Source organism: Ixodes scapularis, unplaced genomic scaffold (assembly GCF_016920785.2).
Source record: "Ixodes scapularis isolate PalLabHiFi unplaced genomic scaffold, ASM1692078v2 PGA_scaffold49__6_contigs__length_1374808, whole genome shotgun sequence".
Lineage (NCBI taxonomy): Eukaryota > Metazoa > Arthropoda > Arachnida > Ixodida > Ixodidae > Ixodes > Ixodes scapularis.
Window position 1 is genome coordinate 951,430 of NW_024609878.1, and position 18,702 is coordinate 970,131.

At 46.1% G+C, this 18,702-nt stretch overlaps 2 protein-coding genes across 2 annotated transcripts; one reads left to right on the forward strand and one right to left on the reverse strand.

Annotated features, from left to right (window-relative positions):
* Window positions 1-418: 418 nt before the first annotated feature.
* LOC120838116 (tRNA (guanine(10)-N2)-methyltransferase homolog) lies at window positions 419-14,520 on the reverse strand. The gene is made up of 13 exons (XM_040207875.3): window positions 14,361-14,520; window positions 14,205-14,270; window positions 14,058-14,125; window positions 13,445-13,526; window positions 12,474-12,569; window positions 11,282-11,416; window positions 10,434-10,590; window positions 9,714-9,794; window positions 5,210-5,374; window positions 4,495-4,564; window positions 3,510-3,641; window positions 3,255-3,375; window positions 419-1,721 (listed from the first exon to the last, which is right to left on the reverse strand). Exons 1-13 carry the CDS (start codon window positions 14,424-14,426, stop codon window positions 1,629-1,631), a joined length of 1,332 nt encoding a protein of 443 aa, XP_040063809.2. The 5' UTR covers window positions 14,427-14,520; the 3' UTR covers window positions 419-1,628.
* A 192-nt stretch (window positions 14,521-14,712) lies between these two features.
* LOC8030271 (tyrosyl-DNA phosphodiesterase 1) lies at window positions 14,713-18,066 on the forward strand. Its single transcript, XM_002399570.4, has 2 exons — window positions 14,713-15,963; window positions 16,735-18,066. The coding sequence occupies exons 1-2, from the start codon at window positions 14,867-14,869 to the stop codon at window positions 17,510-17,512; spliced, it is 1,875 nt and encodes a 624-aa protein (XP_002399612.3). The 5' UTR covers window positions 14,713-14,866; the 3' UTR covers window positions 17,513-18,066.
* Window positions 18,067-18,702: the final 636 nt, after the last annotated feature.

Sequence of the window (18,702 nt, forward strand, 5' to 3'; positions counted from 1 at the left end):
CGTGGCGCAGGTCGTCTCGGGACGAGCAAAGCTATGGCGAGGCTGACGTTGAGAGGATGGCCTAGTCGTTCCAGCCACCGAAGCGGCTGCTTTTGTACGAATTTTGAGTGTTGGGTTAATCTTCTATAATCTTGTAGGGGGACAATAGCGACTTCTGCGACACACAAAAAGCATTCTCGGGAAGAGGGGAGTTCCTCCTGCCCCTCTTCTCTCGTAATGGCCGGAGGCGAGACAACCTCCGTCACTAGCTGTCAAGGTTCCTAGACGGGCATTACAAGCGAGGCGTTAGTGACATCCACCAGGTGCTCTTTGCTAATCGTTTTTGTTTTAAAATTCCTTTTTAAAACTTTTTTAACAAGATATTGGTACGTCTTGTTAACCAAAAACCAAAAATGTAACCAAAAAATGAGTGCGGAAATTTCGTTGTAGTATCCTCTTAATGTGGAATGGGTGGATACACTGTATTCTACGGTAGATGCTTCAATGCAACAATGCCTCAGATGTTTCGGCAGTAATGAGAGGACAACAACTCAACGAAGACCCCCCGAAACAACAATTTGAGACAACTGCTGTCCCCAGCGCCAGAGTCCTTCGGTGGACTACTGCCGTCACGAAACTTCGGCCAAAGTTTGGTACAGGATCAAAAACTGCTGCTAGGAGCGCCACAGTCACGGAGGGGGCATCACCGTTTGACCACCCCCACTTTCGGCGAGCCACCTCTAATTTGCGATTACAGGTAGTTTTTAAACAATTTCTCGTACTCCAACAATTTTTGACGTCTAATTAATTCCCGTATGCGAGCATCGGTCATTCTTTAGATATCTTTAATAACAAAAATTGGAAATGAGCTTACCTCGTTCGTTTTCAGACAAAAAAAGGTGTTTTTGCAGGTGAAAAAGAGCCAGACAGTCGAGCCTACAGGTTCGCGGCGCCCCTACTTGATGGCACCGAACCTTGACAGCAATGGCGGCTTCGACAGTTCGTTTTGAGGCACGAAGAAGAATGAGCAATATTTTGGAGAACATTCTAGAAAAGTAAGTTTGATCAGTTGACTGAGTGTGCGGAGTTGAAGACGCTTGCTTTAACGAGAAATGCTCTTGGTGCGATGATGTGTCGCAGCGATTTATTGGTGGCTCGTTCAGGGCGGCTTTGAACTCCCGGCTAAGCTGGCTAGACCAGCAGCACTTAGACCCCTTGTCACCGACATTGCCACGTACGGCCGCGTACCAAGCTCTGCTGTAGCGTTGCGGAGAAATTTCGTTACCAGTAGCGCGTCGAAATACTCTGCTGACGCCGACTGCCGCTGAATCTGAAATGTCGTAAAAAAAAACGTCGCGTCGTGCTACGGTCACCGACGGGACGAGAACGGCTTCTCTCTCGAATGCCCCGCTTCCGGCCCCTGCTCGTTGTCTTTCGCCGTGCTCTGGCTACGTGTGCACGCTCGTGCGGGAGGAGGTACAACTCGAGGGTCATTCTCGTCGGTGACCATAGCACCGACAACAAAGTGGCTACAAAGAAGACCGCTTCTTCTGTGCACAACAACAAAAACAGGCCGCAACAGCACCCGTGCATTCCCTCGAAAGTCGCCCGTAACCGTCTCCGACGTGACTTTAACCGGCATCCGAGCGTCATCTGCTCTGGCCGGACCTCCCTTTCCCTCCGGTGAAGTAGCGGTCTCGGAAGCTGTCCGCTGCAGAAGATATCTGGGCGCTCGCAGTTTCCTGAAACGGAACAGTCGACCGATTCAAGGTGCCGCAAGTACCGAGGGAAAGTACGCCATGCGATGCCGTTGGCCCGAACGAGCAATCGTCGCGCTTGTGGACCCCGAGATGGGGAAGACGAAAGAAAACGGACAAAACAATGCAGAGCCTCGACTGATCAATCCTACCGATAAATAGACTTTCAAACAGAGGAGAAAAAAAGCAAAAAGGGACCCAAAATGCATAAATGGGATGCCCACCGACCTCTGGCGGACAGACTAAGCCACTCCCAAGGCTAAACACCTGGACAGGAAATGCACCTTCTCCTGAACAGAACCTCCTCTCGCAAGGTCAACCATTCGGGTCAAGCTCGAAAGCCCTCAAAACCTTACCTCCCCAATCTTCGTACAGCAATTCGCTTTTGCCCCAACCAAAGACAGCACTCCACATCACAAAAGCAAAAACTCCTTCATCCAATCACTTGTAACTAGAGGTGGTTGGCTCACACACTTACCCGTGCTCGCCTACACATAAAGTCTGCTTGAATTAGTCTTCTAAACACAGTGTTCTCGTTGCAAAAAACAAGTTTTATCATAAAGAGGGTGACATGAATATACGAGCCCACATGGTTAGCAAGTTCCAAATTCTGCGACTTATTTTCTACATTTCTTTTGTGTTCAGTGAGGCGGTCACTGACACAACGCCCCGTCTGCCGAAAATAACGCAACCCGCAGTCCAAGGCAACCCTGTACACCACCTTTGTGGCATAGCTCACCGAAGGGTCTCTATGTTTTTCGCCGCAACACCTTTCAGGCTAGAAAGTAAAAGGTGCGAGTTTGTTTAATTGAGAGTCCAACCGAAAAACCACATTTACATTGAATTTCACACCTAGAGCCTTTAAGCAATGCAAGAGGCCAGAGAAATAATGAGCTACCGCAATAATTTACTTTTTAACCTGTTCAATGCTCTCAAAGGCACCTAGGAGTTGTCCACACACACTTGAGCCAATAAACTCCACACTATACCCAGTCAATTATAGGTGTTTGATTTGAATGCAAAGGTCATTTCCAACACAATGAAAGCAAGATTTCTTCAGTCCATTACCAATTAGTGGCCTCACTACTCCCACTTTTACGAGCTTCGACTGAGCTCCACTCCACCTGGACAGAACCCTCCTAAGCAGCTTCCTTCCCATACGACCAGCGACGCCCTCCACAATTCAATAGCTGCAAGTCTAAAAACCGTAAGCTTCCATTCTTCACCGACTCAGAAGTGAATCGTCATTTTTTTTTTTTCCTTTTCTCTCGTAGAATTGTGAGGTCATCACAAAACTGCAAGTGTGATGGAAAGTGCTCATTTGGAGCACTAACAAACGAAGATTAGTGCCTGCAAAACACCTTTCAAACGTAAAATTTGAAAAAGTGCCAATGTCATGTTTGCGCCAACGGTGTCGCTCAATGTACGGCTAACCTGCGGCTCATAATTGCTGCATAAACACGCCGACAAAAAAAAAAAATGCTTTCTTTTAAAATGCGACGTGAGAACGCTACGTACGTCCGGCTCCGTCGTCTTCTCCATCGTGAGCAGAAGACGAGAAGAGTGCTTGGACAGTGGCTGCTGGCTGCAGTCGATGCGCTTCAGGCAAGGGTGCTCTGGAAGACTGTCTTCTCTGAAGCTGGGGATAAGAGCGAAGCAGACATCTTGACGCGAGTCGAGTTTCCGACATGGGAAACGTGCGGAGCGAGGCGTCGAGATTGCGAGCTTCCCAAAAACGTGTGCTACCGTGCTGCTAAAGGGAAGCACACTCACTCATCGTTGTAGAAGGGCATCCAGAAGACCAGCCTGCCGCCCAGGTTCAGGTGGTGGGCGCCGAAGTTGAGCAAGTCCGAGAGGACGTCCTTCAGCCCGTAGGTGACCTTGGACGGGACGTGTTGAGCTGCCCTGCGCACGAGCGAGAGACGAGAGTTGCCGTCGCACCGCATCTCGTGCCCAAACTCGCATCTCAGCAAATGTTGTGTAGCCTTACTGTAAAGAATACATACTATCACATGGCACGCCGTCCATTCATTAATTTGGTAACCGTTAAAACTAGATCCTTCTTTGGGCTTAAAAAGGAGCCTAGGAGTGTCAGCTTACGTTTTGCCAAAAGACTTGGCTTCTCAAGAAGTTGTCTCGGCAAAACGACGGCTGCCCTTCCAGCAGGCTCTTTTCGAAATTCTGCCTACCAGCTTCAGTCGCGTTCGCATTTTGTCTCCGGACTTCTCCCTCGAGTGGAGCAGCGAAGTGCACACAAAGTAAAGAGATGTCTTTAAATTGGTGGAAAAACAAATCTACAGCTAAGGGGTCTTCATTTTTATCGTCTGTGCCCAGATTAAAAAGTTATCTGCTCTTATTCAAGAGCTACGGTAGGCCTAACAGACCCACTGTATTTCGTTTCGTCGTAAGTCCGAGCGGTCGTGGGTTTCAACACGCGTAAGCGCGACCGAACAAACAAAAACTGCAAGGTCACGGCACATTCCCCGTACTCAATTCGTTTATCCAATGATGACGCAAGAACGTAAGAATAAGGAACGCCGCAAGATTGCGCTTTGGACGCTGCTCGACTAGCTCTTTCGGTTTGTACTGTCGGCTGCGTTCAGACGAGGTGAAACGAAGCATGGCGTGCGTTCCCATTAGATGCTATCGCTGTGTGGGGGTTGTGTTTACACAGCCAAGATGCACTCCGAAACCACGGGTGCAGCAGGGTTGGACTCGTCAGCGAGGCATGAAAGAGGTAGGCCTAAATCTTGCTTACAGGTGTCCCGGGATGGTGTACCGCTTGTGGGAGCCAATCCTCTCTGTCGCCTCCCGAATGCCGTAGGGTGCTGCGAGGCATACGCATCACATGAGCACCGCGAGCAACACGTGCACGAGCATTTGTCCACGTTTGATGACGTGGGAAGGTTGCAAGATGGAGACTAGTTTCCAGAAAAAAGTAGAATGTACTTTTTGAAAAAAACATAGAACACACAAACACACCATTACACTTGCTGCTGTGGCAAGACCCATAACTAGGGTTGCAGTTTTTCAGCATTTGTAGATAGAAAACAGTTGTAGATGTGTGCTAAGAGTTGTATAGGTGGACCGCTGAGAAAAAATAGTCGTCGAAAATAATTCGACAGGAGCTTTGTTCTTTATGCCTCTTTGTTCCTGGTATGTTGAATGTAAACAATACTGACGTTAGCTTACTTGGTTACACTAAAGCTCTGCCTTCCTGCTCCCACACACTCAGAAGGGCTCAAGGAACAAAGAGAAAGCGACTTGATTATTAATTTTCACCAAATTTTTCCCCTTTCGTGCACCACTGTATACTTCATGGTACCTGACCAATGTTATGTAGTTTGTTAGCACCTACACAGAGTGGATAGGGACAAATGTTGTCACAACTTTTGAGTGAAGTGTGTGGTAGTTCTATTCTTAGACCTTACCCACGACTCACTAACGAAGATGTGAGAAACTGAGGTGCTTACGATCTGTGATGATGGCATCAAAGCGTGCTCCGTCTCTCCACAAAGGCATCGATGCGTCTGCGATGACGACGTCGACAAACTGTTTTTCACATCCGTACTGCCGGAGGTTGGCCAAGATGCTCTCATCCTCCGCTCGCAGCTTCTCATTGCAGCGGCTTGGCTTGGCTGAAATGTGGATGCCAGAAAACCAAACACACTTTCCGTATCCAATGGAGAGTCGGATATCTTGCCAAATAATTGTCTTAGTGTACATTGGGCGTTTTGGCGAAGACTTTCGAAATCCCTTAAAATAGGCTGTTGATGTAAAGAAACACCTCTTTCTTGGAATAAACTGCCAGCCACAGCAAAGATTGCGAAAACCATACCAATTAAATAATTAACTAAAAGTTACTAATTAACTATTTTAAATTAGTGACGATAAACAGATGGGTCTGATTAGAAATCTGCTGAGCATCACCGTAAACCAGTAAATCAATTTGTTTTGGAAATATATAACGACATTCCTAAACAAAACAAAGAGTTTCAACAAGTGATTTTATGATGATGTAAGCCAAAGGTTGAATCATGATTTCATCCTTTGATTTAGAGTCTTTTGATCACAAAAAGTTCATGTTAGTGCAGCATAACCAGAAGCGGCAGTCTTTTTCTTTTTTGTACGTAGTGGAGTGTGACGGCCACCCCCCTTTTCACCTGAATGCACACACTTCAGTTCGCAAAAGTTTTCGTCAAAAAGAATTTTCTGCCAGAGCAACGAAATCAAAACTGATTCTGAAAACCTATTTTCTAGGCTAACCACTAGGTGACATCAGCGGCCTGAGAAATAACTTTAACACGCTGAAATCACCGGTGATCAATCTGAATAGACGTGGTAATGAAAGAGTTAAGCAAGGGGACACGTGAGCAATGAAAACGGGCATTGCGCGGCAGTTTTCATTGCAATGACGTGGACCTATGCTATGCTGCCACGTCGCAGCGTCCGCGCAAGTTGCTATGGAAATGATTGCGTGGTGCCCGTTTTCATTAGCTCATGTGTGCTCTCCTTGAGCACCGTCGAGTGCGCTTCTCACCGAGCACCAGTGCACCGCAGAGAAGCAACACTTGCGGAAGCAAGCTCAGTGGGTGTTGCCTCCCTGCAGCGCACCGGTGCTCGAAAAGAAGCGCACTCAATGGGGCAGCGAGAACAAAAAGTATGAAGTACACGAAAATTCCGTCCAAATTAACCCTATAAGTGCCTTGGACGAGCTGAGCTTGTCGGCCACTTTCTGGCTAAAAATGCCATGGACGAGCTCGGCTCGTCCAGAGGTGAGCTCGGCTCGTCCAGAGGTTAATTTGGTAGCCCTCAATTTCACGAACAAGCTAGGCTTGTCCGAGTAGTTTGCGGCGCTGATCATAGATGGCAGCACATTTTCTTTCGCCGCCGCTGCATTTCCGTAATAAACTTCTGAAATTTTATCTGTAATACTAAAGGAATAAAACTTGTAAATAAAAAAAATGGCACTTTTAGGTTACTTTAAAGGGATGCTGAACCGAAATCTGGATTCCCCAAAATACGTGGCAAAAGCGTGCAACGGGATGCTACAAACACCAAAACATCACTCATACAGCGATATCTCGAACGGATGACCGTATTTTTAAAAAAAAGAGGCGCAGTTGGCAGGAATGTTGACGTCATGTTTCTCCGCGAAGGAGAGGGAACGGCCTCGCGGCAGCGAAGAGGAGGAAACTAGGTATCTTGACGGTCACGCGCCTCGTCGGCCTGGTTCAATCTCGACTTCTTTTTTCTAAAAATACGGCTGTCCATTTGAGATATCGCCTTACTAGTAGTGTTGTAGGGATTGCAGCGTCCCGCCTACATCTCCAGCATTGTTTTTTTTTAAATCCAAATTACGGTTAACCATCTCTTTACGAAAAAAAAAATAAGGGGTTAAGCGGTTTACGAATACATTAAAAACATAGCTGGACAACCAAAATTCTGAAATTTGTTTGAATTAACCAGAAATATAAAATATCAGTTTCAATTATTGCGAGCGTACTGTAGCTAGTAAATTTTAGGTGATTATTTATTGAATTAGAATGCTTTTTGCTATCCCCGACGTCTGCTGTGGCTGGCAGCTTGTTTCTGAAGAGTTTTCTTTTTCTCAGTCGCACTACTATTCTTAGCGATTTTTGAGTCTTTGCTGAAACACCTGGTGTAGACAGATATCCCCGTGCAATAATTTTCCCAGCTTCTAACCTTGCTAACGAGCAGGGTTGTAAAGTACCTAGGTACAGGTAACTGGAAATCGGTATCTAGGTACTTTTGTTGTACCTGGGGTACAAACTTAGGTACTTTAATTTCTCGGTATCTGTACGGTGGCTTAAATGGGGCAGTGTAACGAACGAAACCGGAGAAGCGGCACAGCGTTGGAAGACGGCCGCGGGTGGCGCTGGCGCTTGCAGCACCGTCGTTCCGGCTATGGCTCCGGCTTGGCCGCTTGGTCGGCTTGGCTCCGGCTGATTCGCAGCTGTCGACTACACTGTCGTCTGCTAGTTTCACATTTTCATTCACCTTCAAACACAAATCATGTCGTTAAAGGTTCACTGGAAACAAATCATTGTTTTTGAGGTATTTATATTAGTTATGAAGCGTGTTAGGGTGCCTCTATCTGCCGGCCAATTGAGGCACCCAACGGAGCTGCGGATCGAAGAGCCACCTACACCGTCTTCCAAGGAGCGGCCGTTCCCGATGCGTGGTGGAGGCTACACGGTAACTACACTACCCCCTTTAAGCCACTGTAGCATCTGTATTTGTATCTTAGGTACATTTTCCAATAACTTGTAACTAAGTGAATTACAGGTACTTTTCTATTCACTTCGTCAAAATGGTAGAAACTATAAATCTTGAAGTATTAACACACTAACATGCGCCGTGATTAACGTTGAGTTGGGTATGACATCGGAGGCACTGACTTGATCGAACGACGTTCTAGCAAACGAAGCCCCGTCTACGATGTTTCATTGAACGACACACTTTAGTGAATGTAGGTGTTCAATTGAGCGAACGGTGAATTAGCGATGCTGTTCTAGCGACACCAATTTATTTAATCGCTTCGGAACTCTGTTTAGGGAAAATAGCGACCTGCTTCCTTCATCTCAAACCAAAATCGACTTCATTGCGTGTTTGAAGTTCCTCTGACAGCTACACAAAGAAGGAGATAACTTTAACGATGTGCGCAGTTTCTGTTGCCCGTCTTGTCCTGGTGGTGGCACTGTTTTGCCATAAATACAATATAAAATATAATTGCAAATAAATTATAATTACAATCGTAAAGCAATGTAACATCGCGTATATGATACAGTTTCCATACAATAAATCTGACTCAAATTTTGCAGTTATCAGAAGTGAAAAAGTTGCGAAAGAAAAAAAACAACTAATTTTTCTTGTGACTAACGAAAGAAAAAACAAAACGAGGAAGCTTAAAGTTTTTCGCTCGTCGCCACGAAGGTTAAGTGCATATGCACTCGACTCATGCGTTTCTTCATGCGGCCAACGTCTTCTGGGCCCGTCAGCACCGGCTCTGAGGGCAAGAACGTCAATAAGCGAGTTTCGGCGGTTCGGTGTAACATGGTAAACAGTGGAAGCTGTGGCCTCAGTGAACCAATTGGAGCGTGGGGACAAGGCACATGAAGACTCAACACCGATGTGGACATCGCATTGACACCAATAAAGCACATTTATCAAACTCGCTTTTGAGTGTATCCTTAGTATAAAAAGCTCTACTTCCAATATATTTTGACAAATTTGGGGAAAATAAATAAGGACAGTATCTTTAAAGTAACTGTACCTGTACCTAGATACATTTTAAGCAAGTACCTAGGTGCGTACCTAAGTACCTTTTCGTATGAGTAACTGTATCTTAGGTACATTTTCTAAGTAACTTTTACAACCCTGCTAACGAGTATAGTGGGTGTCTCTCTTAAAGAAACAGGTCAAGCAATACTAAGCTTTGTTTGGCATTTGGCTGGGTAAAGAAATACACAGACATAATGTGAAGCTTAACCTCTGTTAATGACTCACACCAAAACAAAGTTGGTAATGACTGAAAAAAAAAAAAAAAAAAAAACAGTGACAAAACATGTGTACTTAAAGACACCACGGTGTCTAAACCATAAACGCCCAATGTAAACAAGAAAACATGCAATGCACGCAATTCTTTTGTTTCGCACCAGAGCCAACCACTATCTAAGTCCAGATGAGGGCACATCCGCAAGTGCTGCAAAGAGACTTAAATATTACGCACACTGCAGGATGCCAGGCTGTTGCTGTACTCTGTCACAGAAACGTCTGCAATGCTGGCAAGAGGTACAACCGTGTGACTTTTTGAAAAATTCCTTCTGTGCACGTTTCTCACACATACAAAGTGTTCTGCCGAGCTGGGCTCGCACGCCGGTACCTCTCTCGGCACTGCAGGCCTTCGTGAGATGGAGTACGGCTGTTTAAGTCAAGAATGGACCCACAGCTCACCTTTACCGTGCAGCAACAAATAATCGAGGTCTGTACCCGCAACGTATGCTCCAAAGTGTGCTGCAGGAACCAACAGGCTGCCTTGAACATCCCATAAAATGAGAAACAAAATATATAACTCATCTTTATTTATCTACCACTGCTCCTGACTGAAAGCAGTAGTGGCACGTTAAAACACAAAGAGAAAAATAATTATTATAAGATATCATTAATGACAATAATCTCCCAATAACACATTTCAAAAGAATCTTTCAACTCCTGTCGTTCTACTTTCTTTCTGGGCTTCTCCTAGTGCCTTTCTTTGCAACTGTCATGACAATGTGGCCACAAATGTCAATAAAAAAAAATGTTGGAAGTAAGCTGGAACTTTCATAAATCACCGTCAAAATTATTTCCACCGACTTGACAAAGAGAACTTGACTCCGAAAACAAAATATCTTGGCTTGACCAGAGCAAAAATTCCCACCGATACAAGGTTACATAGCCCACAGAAATCCTACTCACACTTTTCTACACCACTTCGTAGTGTATGTTGCACCTACTAAAAACTATAGTAAAAACTGTCAGTGCACGGCGAAAAATATATGAAATGAAGAAAGCGGGGATAAGGATGACGGAGTTGCAATTAAAAGATAAACCCCAAATTAAGCCGACAAACTCGAGAGAAAAAAATTCCTGAGCAGCACAACATGAAGAAAAAAAAAAAAAACTTGGACTCACCGGAGCCAACGAACGGGTCAAGCACCAGATGATTCTTCTGAACCTGTGCCATGTTGGCCATGATTACGGACAGCGTCGGGTCCATGGACGTGTTGGCAATGAACTTGCGTGTTTTGAGCGACAGCTGGAACTTCAGAAACCTCTGGCCGTCACAGACCTGCGGAACAGGGATATGTCCTTTAACCGAAACATGGTTGACACCTGAGCAACAAGTGTCCCGGTGACAAGGATGGGAGACAAGTTCATTACTACCGTAATGTTTCGTTAATATGCATATCCTGCTTTATAGACCACATTTTGAGGGATGGGTAAATATGTGCATGTTTGTCTAATTATTCTAGTCAACTTGCATTACTATAAACAATTTTGGGGGAACGTGTGCATACCAAACATAGTGTACAATGCTGTCAAAGCTACTGGGCACAGGTGCATGACTTCATCTGGCATCTTGTTTGCACGAGAGTGCTTGTAAAGCCATACTCGCCCGCGCCAACAGCTTTGGTAGCATTATACGCTATGTTAGAAACAAAGTACTACAGCTTTTGTCGCCATAATTTGATTTAGCTCAGAAGGCACAAACCGCTCAGTCTTAAAACCAGTTAGGAAAAGGCACCTGAAAGTATGAGCTGGAAAATGTGTTTAGCAGTGGCAGGAATCTCAACGAATGAAAGTAATTTTGCCATCTCTCTATATAGGACCAGTTTGTTTCGTAACATATTACACTGTTCGGTGAAAAGTTTTGAGTACAAAAACACTACGACATTGGCTACTCTGCAGAAAATACTAAAATGTCTTCCTCCTAGCTACAGATGAGAGAGAATCAAACATGAGTCAAAGCGAGAGCTTACCCAGCGGCCAAAAAAGACCATCAGCGGATTTTCGGGCATGGAGTTGGGAACGACGCCATAGTACTCGATCAGGTGGTACGTGTGGTCCGGGTTGTTCATCTTGATCGGCCCGTTCAAAGGTAGGAAGTCAAATTTCTGCAGAATGAGAGTCAAAAATGTTAGAACCAATAAATGCAAGAATTACGACACACCATAGGAAGGACGTGCGTTGAAACCAAGAACGCCGGGTCGTTCACCTTTGCATCCCTCGGCAAAAAGATTTCTTCCCACCCCCAAAAACACAAAAGCGTTCGCTTTGTTTCCATGCGGCTTCTTTCCGATTTTTGCACCTCACGTGGAATCACATTTACCCGGTTCATGTACCATTCTTGTTTTGTCTTCTGTTCTTTGCTTCTTATTTATAAATTCGAGCCGCATACCTTTTCACCATCCGTCGGCTTACACAATACTGATTCCAAAGAGCTGGCATGTGCCATTTTATGTCAAAAAATAGTGGAAAAAAAATTACTTGCCTTTTCTGGCAGATATAAGGATTAAATTGACCGAACTAGAGTGACTTGAAGGCTATGCTCATAGTATCGGCACTCTTTTGCCCCACTGTCTGATGCCATTGAGACGGTCATTCGTGCATTTCTGTCACTTAACATTTGATTACATGCCAACGGCTAGTCGGCACTGCCATCTTGGCACTAGGAGCCGCACGAGCGCCGTTTGCGACAGCTACGGTTCTGAAATGCAACCTTTTGAGAAATAGATACAGAGTTCGGAGACCGTCGCGGTATGGTTTTGTTCTGTTGTGAACTGTTTTGGCAAGTGGGACGACAGAAAGCAGCATTTGTATCTTTACGTCGGGCACGTCGGCAAAAGACGGCGACAACTGGAAACATTGATTCCACGCACCGATGTGGTTTTAGTAGTGATGGACCGAATCTGCCGAACTTCAGATTCGGCAAAGTTTGGCACATGCCGAGCAGAACTTCGGCTTTGCCAAATCCTAAGATTTGGCGCCGAATTTTCGATTCGTTAAAAGTTCGGCCCATCACTAGTTCTTAGGCTAGGTGGCACAAGCTACCACCACCCGTTATAAAGGGTACGGCCATTATTATCCATCCATCCGTGGCTGAAGTGCCATTACTCGAAAGCATAGCTTACTCGGCCCTAGATCGAACGATTCCGGACAAATCAAACCTACCTCAATCTTCTCGACCTTGACCTCACGCGGAACTTTCCGTTTGCCGAAAATCTCCACGTTAACCTTGAAGGACTGGTCCTCCCCAGAGTATGGGTCCTGCATAGATTGAGCGTGTTAAGTTTGTGCTCCTTTACTCCTATTTCAACGCTCAGAGTTTCATACTCTGAGTGCAGTAACTAAACAGAGAGCGACACACCAAAATCAACACTGAGTCGCACGCCATTTCCGGCTGTAAGGTTATGATGCAAGCACAAAACGTCAAGGATGTCAGCAACGGACGTTCTAATTCTTCCGCAAATAAATCGAGACAGCCCATAAGACAGCGTAAAAAAACAAACAAATGAAGCTATGCAGTGTCATTTTAGTACTCGTGCAAGGTTTAGCACAGAGGCAGTATGTTGCCGTGACTGGTCTATTTATTGCCTATCCTGCTCGAATTTAAAAATAGATGTCATTCTTGGACTGGCTTGTCAACTCGAGAAACTGGAAAATTTATCAAGTTTGTTCAGAAGGGTTCCATCTTGCAGCATGCTAATTCATTTTCAGGCAAGATACATAAGCAAACCTTTTCCGGAAGGATAACTGATATTTCGGCTTTCCGGTCAAAATGTTTTTAGACACTGGGCTTAGCATTATTCAACTCAAAAGGGACAGCATTCCAGTTGCACTCTTCATTGCGATAATGGTCCTGTCGGCGCAGCCACCTTGTTTAGGAGAAGTAACGCCACGGAGCGCAAAGAAGTCACACGTGTTCACAGAAAAAACTGTACACGAGAAGCACTCTCGAGTGCCAGTCTCCAGTAGTATCCCTATCCGCTCTGTGTACTTAACGCACCAATCGTAAAGCTCCCGGTTAGCGTATAAATAACGGCCCAGCCCACAAAATTCGCTTCGGAAGATCTTACAGTGCAGGTCTGTAGCCCAGACGGAAACAGCACTGTACTTTACGGCTTCTGCAGCACACCACTTACCCAAAAGTTGGCGGGAAATTGCTTGAGTTGGTTGCAGACGTCATCTATTTTTGGACCGTGTGCCCACAACTCTACAACAGACCTGCAAAGAAATGAAGGAGGTATATATAATGAATGGGAAAGGATTGCACGGTAGAAAGTTGAGGATAGGGCAAATGGCATACCGCATTCGTAGCAACGGCATTGAAAGCACTCGGAATCACTCGTCTAATTTATTTTACTTCTTGTATTACAAATCTGTGGCGTTAGATGATCGATATACTTCATTATTGCATGTAGGGTGAACATATAATACGAGACATCAACATACCATGGCATCCGGCCACTGCATGTGTCACTGACCAGGCTCGGAAGCTCACGGCCCATACACGCTCCCGGACTCCAACAATGTGATTTTATGCAACTTTATCATCGCCCAACTATTAACTTCGGAGCGCATAGCCAAATACAAATTCTACGGAAATGTTGAGTAATATGTTCACAATTCGAAGATTTGTAAAGTGCAAAAAGTCTTGTTCTCGCTAGGAACTAGGGTTTTAGATACAAGCAGGCATCTAAATGTGTTTCGGTGTAGTAAATTAATAAAAAGAAAACACGAAAAAAACTATGTTACCGAATGAGCATGCTCCTGGAAGCCAGCTTCCTTGCATCTGCCTCGGTGAGTTCCGCTATCGCGTACGGCTTTTCAGGCAAGAAATACATGTAAGTATATATTGTTAGAACAAAAACAATGCATAGATATGGAGAATTTTTAAACTACCTCGCCTTCGGGCTGTGCCAGGAATGCCATGGATATTCCAAACATAGCCGCAATGGACTGAATCTCCTGAAATGAAAGGTGGGTTTTCGTATGGGGGATCTCCTGCGCGATGACATAGTTTTGTTCGGAGCTGAGATTAAAACAGGTTGAATTTACCGCCATCCTGAAAGGTATATGTTCGTGAGCGAACCACAGAAGGAACTTTTTGGTGCATTCTAACATTGTGCTGCGAGCACATGGAAATGCGCCACGAGCATTTGTACAAAAGATCGCTAAATCTACAAATTGCGAACCAACTACCAGACTTAGCTTGGCACGAAGTACGAAGAGCCCATGCAAGCCGATTGAAGCCGGTATTATTACCTCTTTTTAACTAGTTTATTGTTTCAGACGTCAGGTTTATACGTAGTGTTTGTCTTTCATTTTGCAAATATTAGTTATTTGCGTATTTTATTTTTTTCCCGCTTTATTTCGCAAATTGTTAGTTTCAAACGGTTTGAAAACTATCAGTCAACGCCGAGTTCAAAATGGCGGCCCCCACGTTGAAGATTGCACAGGAGCGCGGGCAGCGTATGTAGACGAGGAAAAACTATGAGAAAACGTGGAAAACAAGCATGACATTAATTCTTGAGCATTTATTTGTAGGGTGAAACATCGGTAAAATGAGTGACTCCGACCGAACTATCGACTCTGACGAGCTAGAAGATGTCATTGCCCGCAAGCGTGGATCGCTAGATCGCCTCAAGCAACCGCCACCTAAACAAGTACGGAGATCTACAAAACTTCACGAAGTCTCCGACTCCGACAGTAGCAGCAGCGGCGGCGACGACGACGATAAAAATAACAAACAAACCAAGAAAACTTTCACCAGCCTGCACCCCCATAAACGAGCCACTTTGACAACACCACCCCCGCGCCTGTCAAAACCGGCAAAACCGTTAGAAGCGCCCCAGAAACCGGCTCCCTCGCTCGTGGCTACTAAACTCGTCAAACCTCCAGCACCACAAGTTGTCGTGGCAAGAACTCCAGCCAAAAACGATCAGTCTAATAAACCAGACGGCCGTCCGCTCTGTCCGTACGGTTCGGGGTGCTACCGCAAAAACCCGGAGCACACGCGCGAATACCGCCACGACGCCAAACCAAAGCCTCAAAACCTCGCGAGTCACGACCACGAGCTCTTCGGTCTCTACTTCACGACCGTCAAAGGGATCCCGGCAATCTACAATGCCCCGTCCATCGCGCGTTCGATCGAAGACATCCTATCCCCAAACATGGGCGAGCTGGTGCGCTCGGCCCAGTTCAACTACTGCTTCGACATCCCATGGCTGGTCGAAAGGTACCCTGCCGAATTCCGAAACCTGCCCCTCCTGATCGTCCACGGCGAGCAACGGGACGCGAAACGCGAGCTCGAGGCGTCCGCCTCGTCGTTCAAGCACGTCTCCTTCGCGCAGGCGAAACTTGAAATCGTGTACGGCACCCACCACACCAAGATGATGCTGCTGCTGTACAAGGAAGGCATGAGGGTGGTCATACACACTTCCAACCTCGTGGAATCCGACTGGGCGCAGAAGACGCAGGCCGCATGGATCGGTCCGCTGTGTCCCAAGGCGAGCGGTGGCGCCGGAGGCGGCGACTCGGCGACAGGGTTCAGGGCGGACTTGCTCGAGTACCTGGGATCGTACGGGGACCCCAAGATAAACGAGTGGTGTCACTACCTCCGCGCGCACGACTTCTCGGCCGTCAAGGTGTTCCTCGTCGGGTGAGAATCGTCAATTTCTCGGCGACCTTAGACACTTTGCGCGAGAAGGGAGTACCATAGAGTTTTGAATGAGTGCCCACCCACGTTGAAGAGATAAGTGGGGACAAATATTGAGTGGGTAGTCTTTAGGGGGTGGGCGTTCATTCGGGATTTTACCATATGTAAGAACCAAATTTTGAGGGAAACATAGTTTTGTCACAACAGCAGACTCACATTTTCACTTATTCACTACTTATCTAGAGATATAAAAAATCATGTTGTCCCGTGTTCTTTTGCAACTTAATAAAATTTTATTTACCATCATTGCATTGCAAAACGCTAGAAAGGAAGCCGCAATAGTGTGGCGTGACGAAGTTCCTTCGTTCGTGCCCCAAAACAAATTTAAGAGTAGGGGCAAAAACAAAACGCCATAACTACAAGAAAACAAGACTGCAAAATATTACATGTGGTAGTGGCAAACAACAAAACTACAAGGAAGGACTGGTACAATACAAAACGTCTCGTTTTTTGTAGACATCCTTTGAGAAGTAGTCAATAAATGTTGTTTACACTTACGAACATAATTTCAGATTTATTTCGTAACCCAGGAACATGCCTGATGTCATAAAGTAGCACATGTTCATTGCGCTCCAGAATCAACTGTTTTTATTTTTGTCAGACTTTTTTTTTTAACCTTTGTTTGAAACGTAATGTGATATCGGTCGTCCTCCAATAACTTACTCACCCTTCTTTTAAAACGGAGAACAAGCAAAACACATTGTTTGTCTCCAGGTCCGTCCCGGGCAGACATACCGGCGCCCGCAAGTCCAGCTTCGGCCACCTGAAGCTGCGCAAGCTCCTTTCCCTCCACGGCCCTCCAAAAGAGCTTGTCTCCAGCTACTGGCCGGCCGTTGCCCAGTTCTCCAGCATCGGCTCGCTGGGCACCGGCCCTGACAACTGGCTCCGCGCCGAGTTCCTTACGAGCCTCGCAGCCGTCAAGGGCGGACCGCCCTTAACCCCGTCCTCAACCGTACCCGTCAAACTCGTCTTCCCGTCGGTCGACGACGTGCGGTGCAGCCTTGAGGGCTACCCCGCCGGCGCGTCCATTCCGTACAGCATCTCGACGGCGAACAAGCAGCGGTGGCTCGACGCATACTTCTTCCGGTGGCGGAGCGGCCGCTTTGGGCGCACCCACGCGTCCCCGCACGTCAAGAGCTACGCGAGGCTGTCACCGAGCGGAAAGCAGACGGCCTGGCTGCTCGTGACCAGCGCCAACCTGTCCAAGGCGGCGTGGGGCGCCTTCGAGAAGAGCGGCAGCCAGCTGATGATACGGTCATACGAACTTGGGGTGCTCTTCTTTCCGGGGCAGTTTGGGGACGCACGCACGTTCACGGTGGGGGGCGACAGCATGGCGGGCAAGGGCTGCCTGCCGCTGTTCGTGCCATTCGACGTCCCGCTGACACCGTACGGACAGGACGACGTGCCCTGGACGTGGGACAGTCAGCACCGGGAGGCGCCCGACCGGTTTGGGAACATGTGGTGTCCGCCGGTCAATAGGCGCGGGCGGTAGCACAGGCTTGGAATGTGTTCTGCTTTGAGTTTGACTTCTGAGACTGGATGATTTTTTTTTTATACAGAGAGTTCCTCGACGGAACGATGGCTTCTATCGATGCGTGGTAGCCCACTATGTTTACCCCTAAGCTGACAGTGCGGTAGAAGCTACGTGCTCATTGAGTCAGTCATAAATCTACCCTTCGCCACACGATCGCATTCCTGCAGAGAGCAGGGTCAGGCGACGAAATGGAGTGCATTGTTTGGTCCAGCAAGCACATTGTTTTTACCACACGTCGGCTTGGGGATGAACGAATTATAGTGACGCTAGATTTTGATGGAGGCTGTTTTTGCGTTTTTAAATACTTTATCTGAAAGTATGTTTGAAATACACGATGTTCATTTTTTGTGCGAAGTACTTCCCTTTGAAGAGGTTAGAAACCACTTGCTGCAAATAAACCACTCTGTTTGTGTATCACTTTGAGGAAGCAATGTTTGTGAACAGCGGTGCAAAAAATATGATGTAAGTGAGTAGGAACGCCAAAATCCAAATTAAATCTTTACTGCTTTTAATTTGCTCTGCTCTTGCAGCAATTCCTACAGCATGTGCACACTATACTTGTCTTTTTTTTTTTTTTTTCTTGTGATTACCACGCGTACGAGTCGAGAAAATATAACTGTCTTGTAAGAAACAGTAAAATGTACTGTTTATTACGAAGTGTCATAACTTCGTAATAAACACTTCCGTATAAAACAGGTTTGCTTTATTCTTCCACCAAATACTCCAATAGCGCAAGTTTCCAGCACGGCAGCTTCTCCGCATCTCGGCTACGTCGTGTGGTGAAGTAGAGAGTGCAGGGCGTTCAAAGAATTGCAGATTCAATCGTTGGTGCCTGCGTTAATCAGAAAGCTCCGAATAAAATGCCTGCGTTAGTCAGAAAGCTCCGAATAAAATGTCTGCGTTAATCAGAAAGCTCCGAATAAAAACATAGATTTAGAGTGGATTTGATTAATTTCGCTGTCGCTGTTTTAATACCGTGAAACTTGTGGGCAGACGTTGCTAATTTCTAGCTCCCGAAAATCGCATTATGACTTTCCATGTTTTATATTTACTGTTCCTTTCGGTTTTATATTTTACGTATTTCCCTGGCAAAAATTCACCTCTACCGAAGTACTTCTGCCTACCTTTAGATTAACAACGCGTACAGT

Coding starts and splice junctions, on each gene's coding strand:
- LOC8030271 (XM_002399570.4), top strand. CDS start 14,867: ATGAGTGACTCCGACCGAACTATCGACTCTGACGAGCTAGAAGATGTC. Junction 15,964..16,734: donor GTCAAGGTGTTCCTCGTCGG/GTGAGAATCGTC, acceptor GTTTGTCTCCAG/GTCCGTCCCGGGCAGACATA.
- LOC120838116 (XM_040207875.3), bottom strand. CDS start 14,426: ATGTTAGAATGCACCAAAAAGTTCCTTCTGTGGTTCGCTCACGAACAT. Junction 14,126..14,204: donor TGGCACAGCCCGAAGGCGAG/GTAGTTTAAAAA, acceptor TTGCCTGAAAAG/CCGTACGCGATAGCGGAACT. Junction 11,417..12,473: donor TCAAGGTCGAGAAGATTGAG/GTAGGTTTGATT, acceptor CTCATTCTGCAG/AAATTTGACTTCCTACCTTT.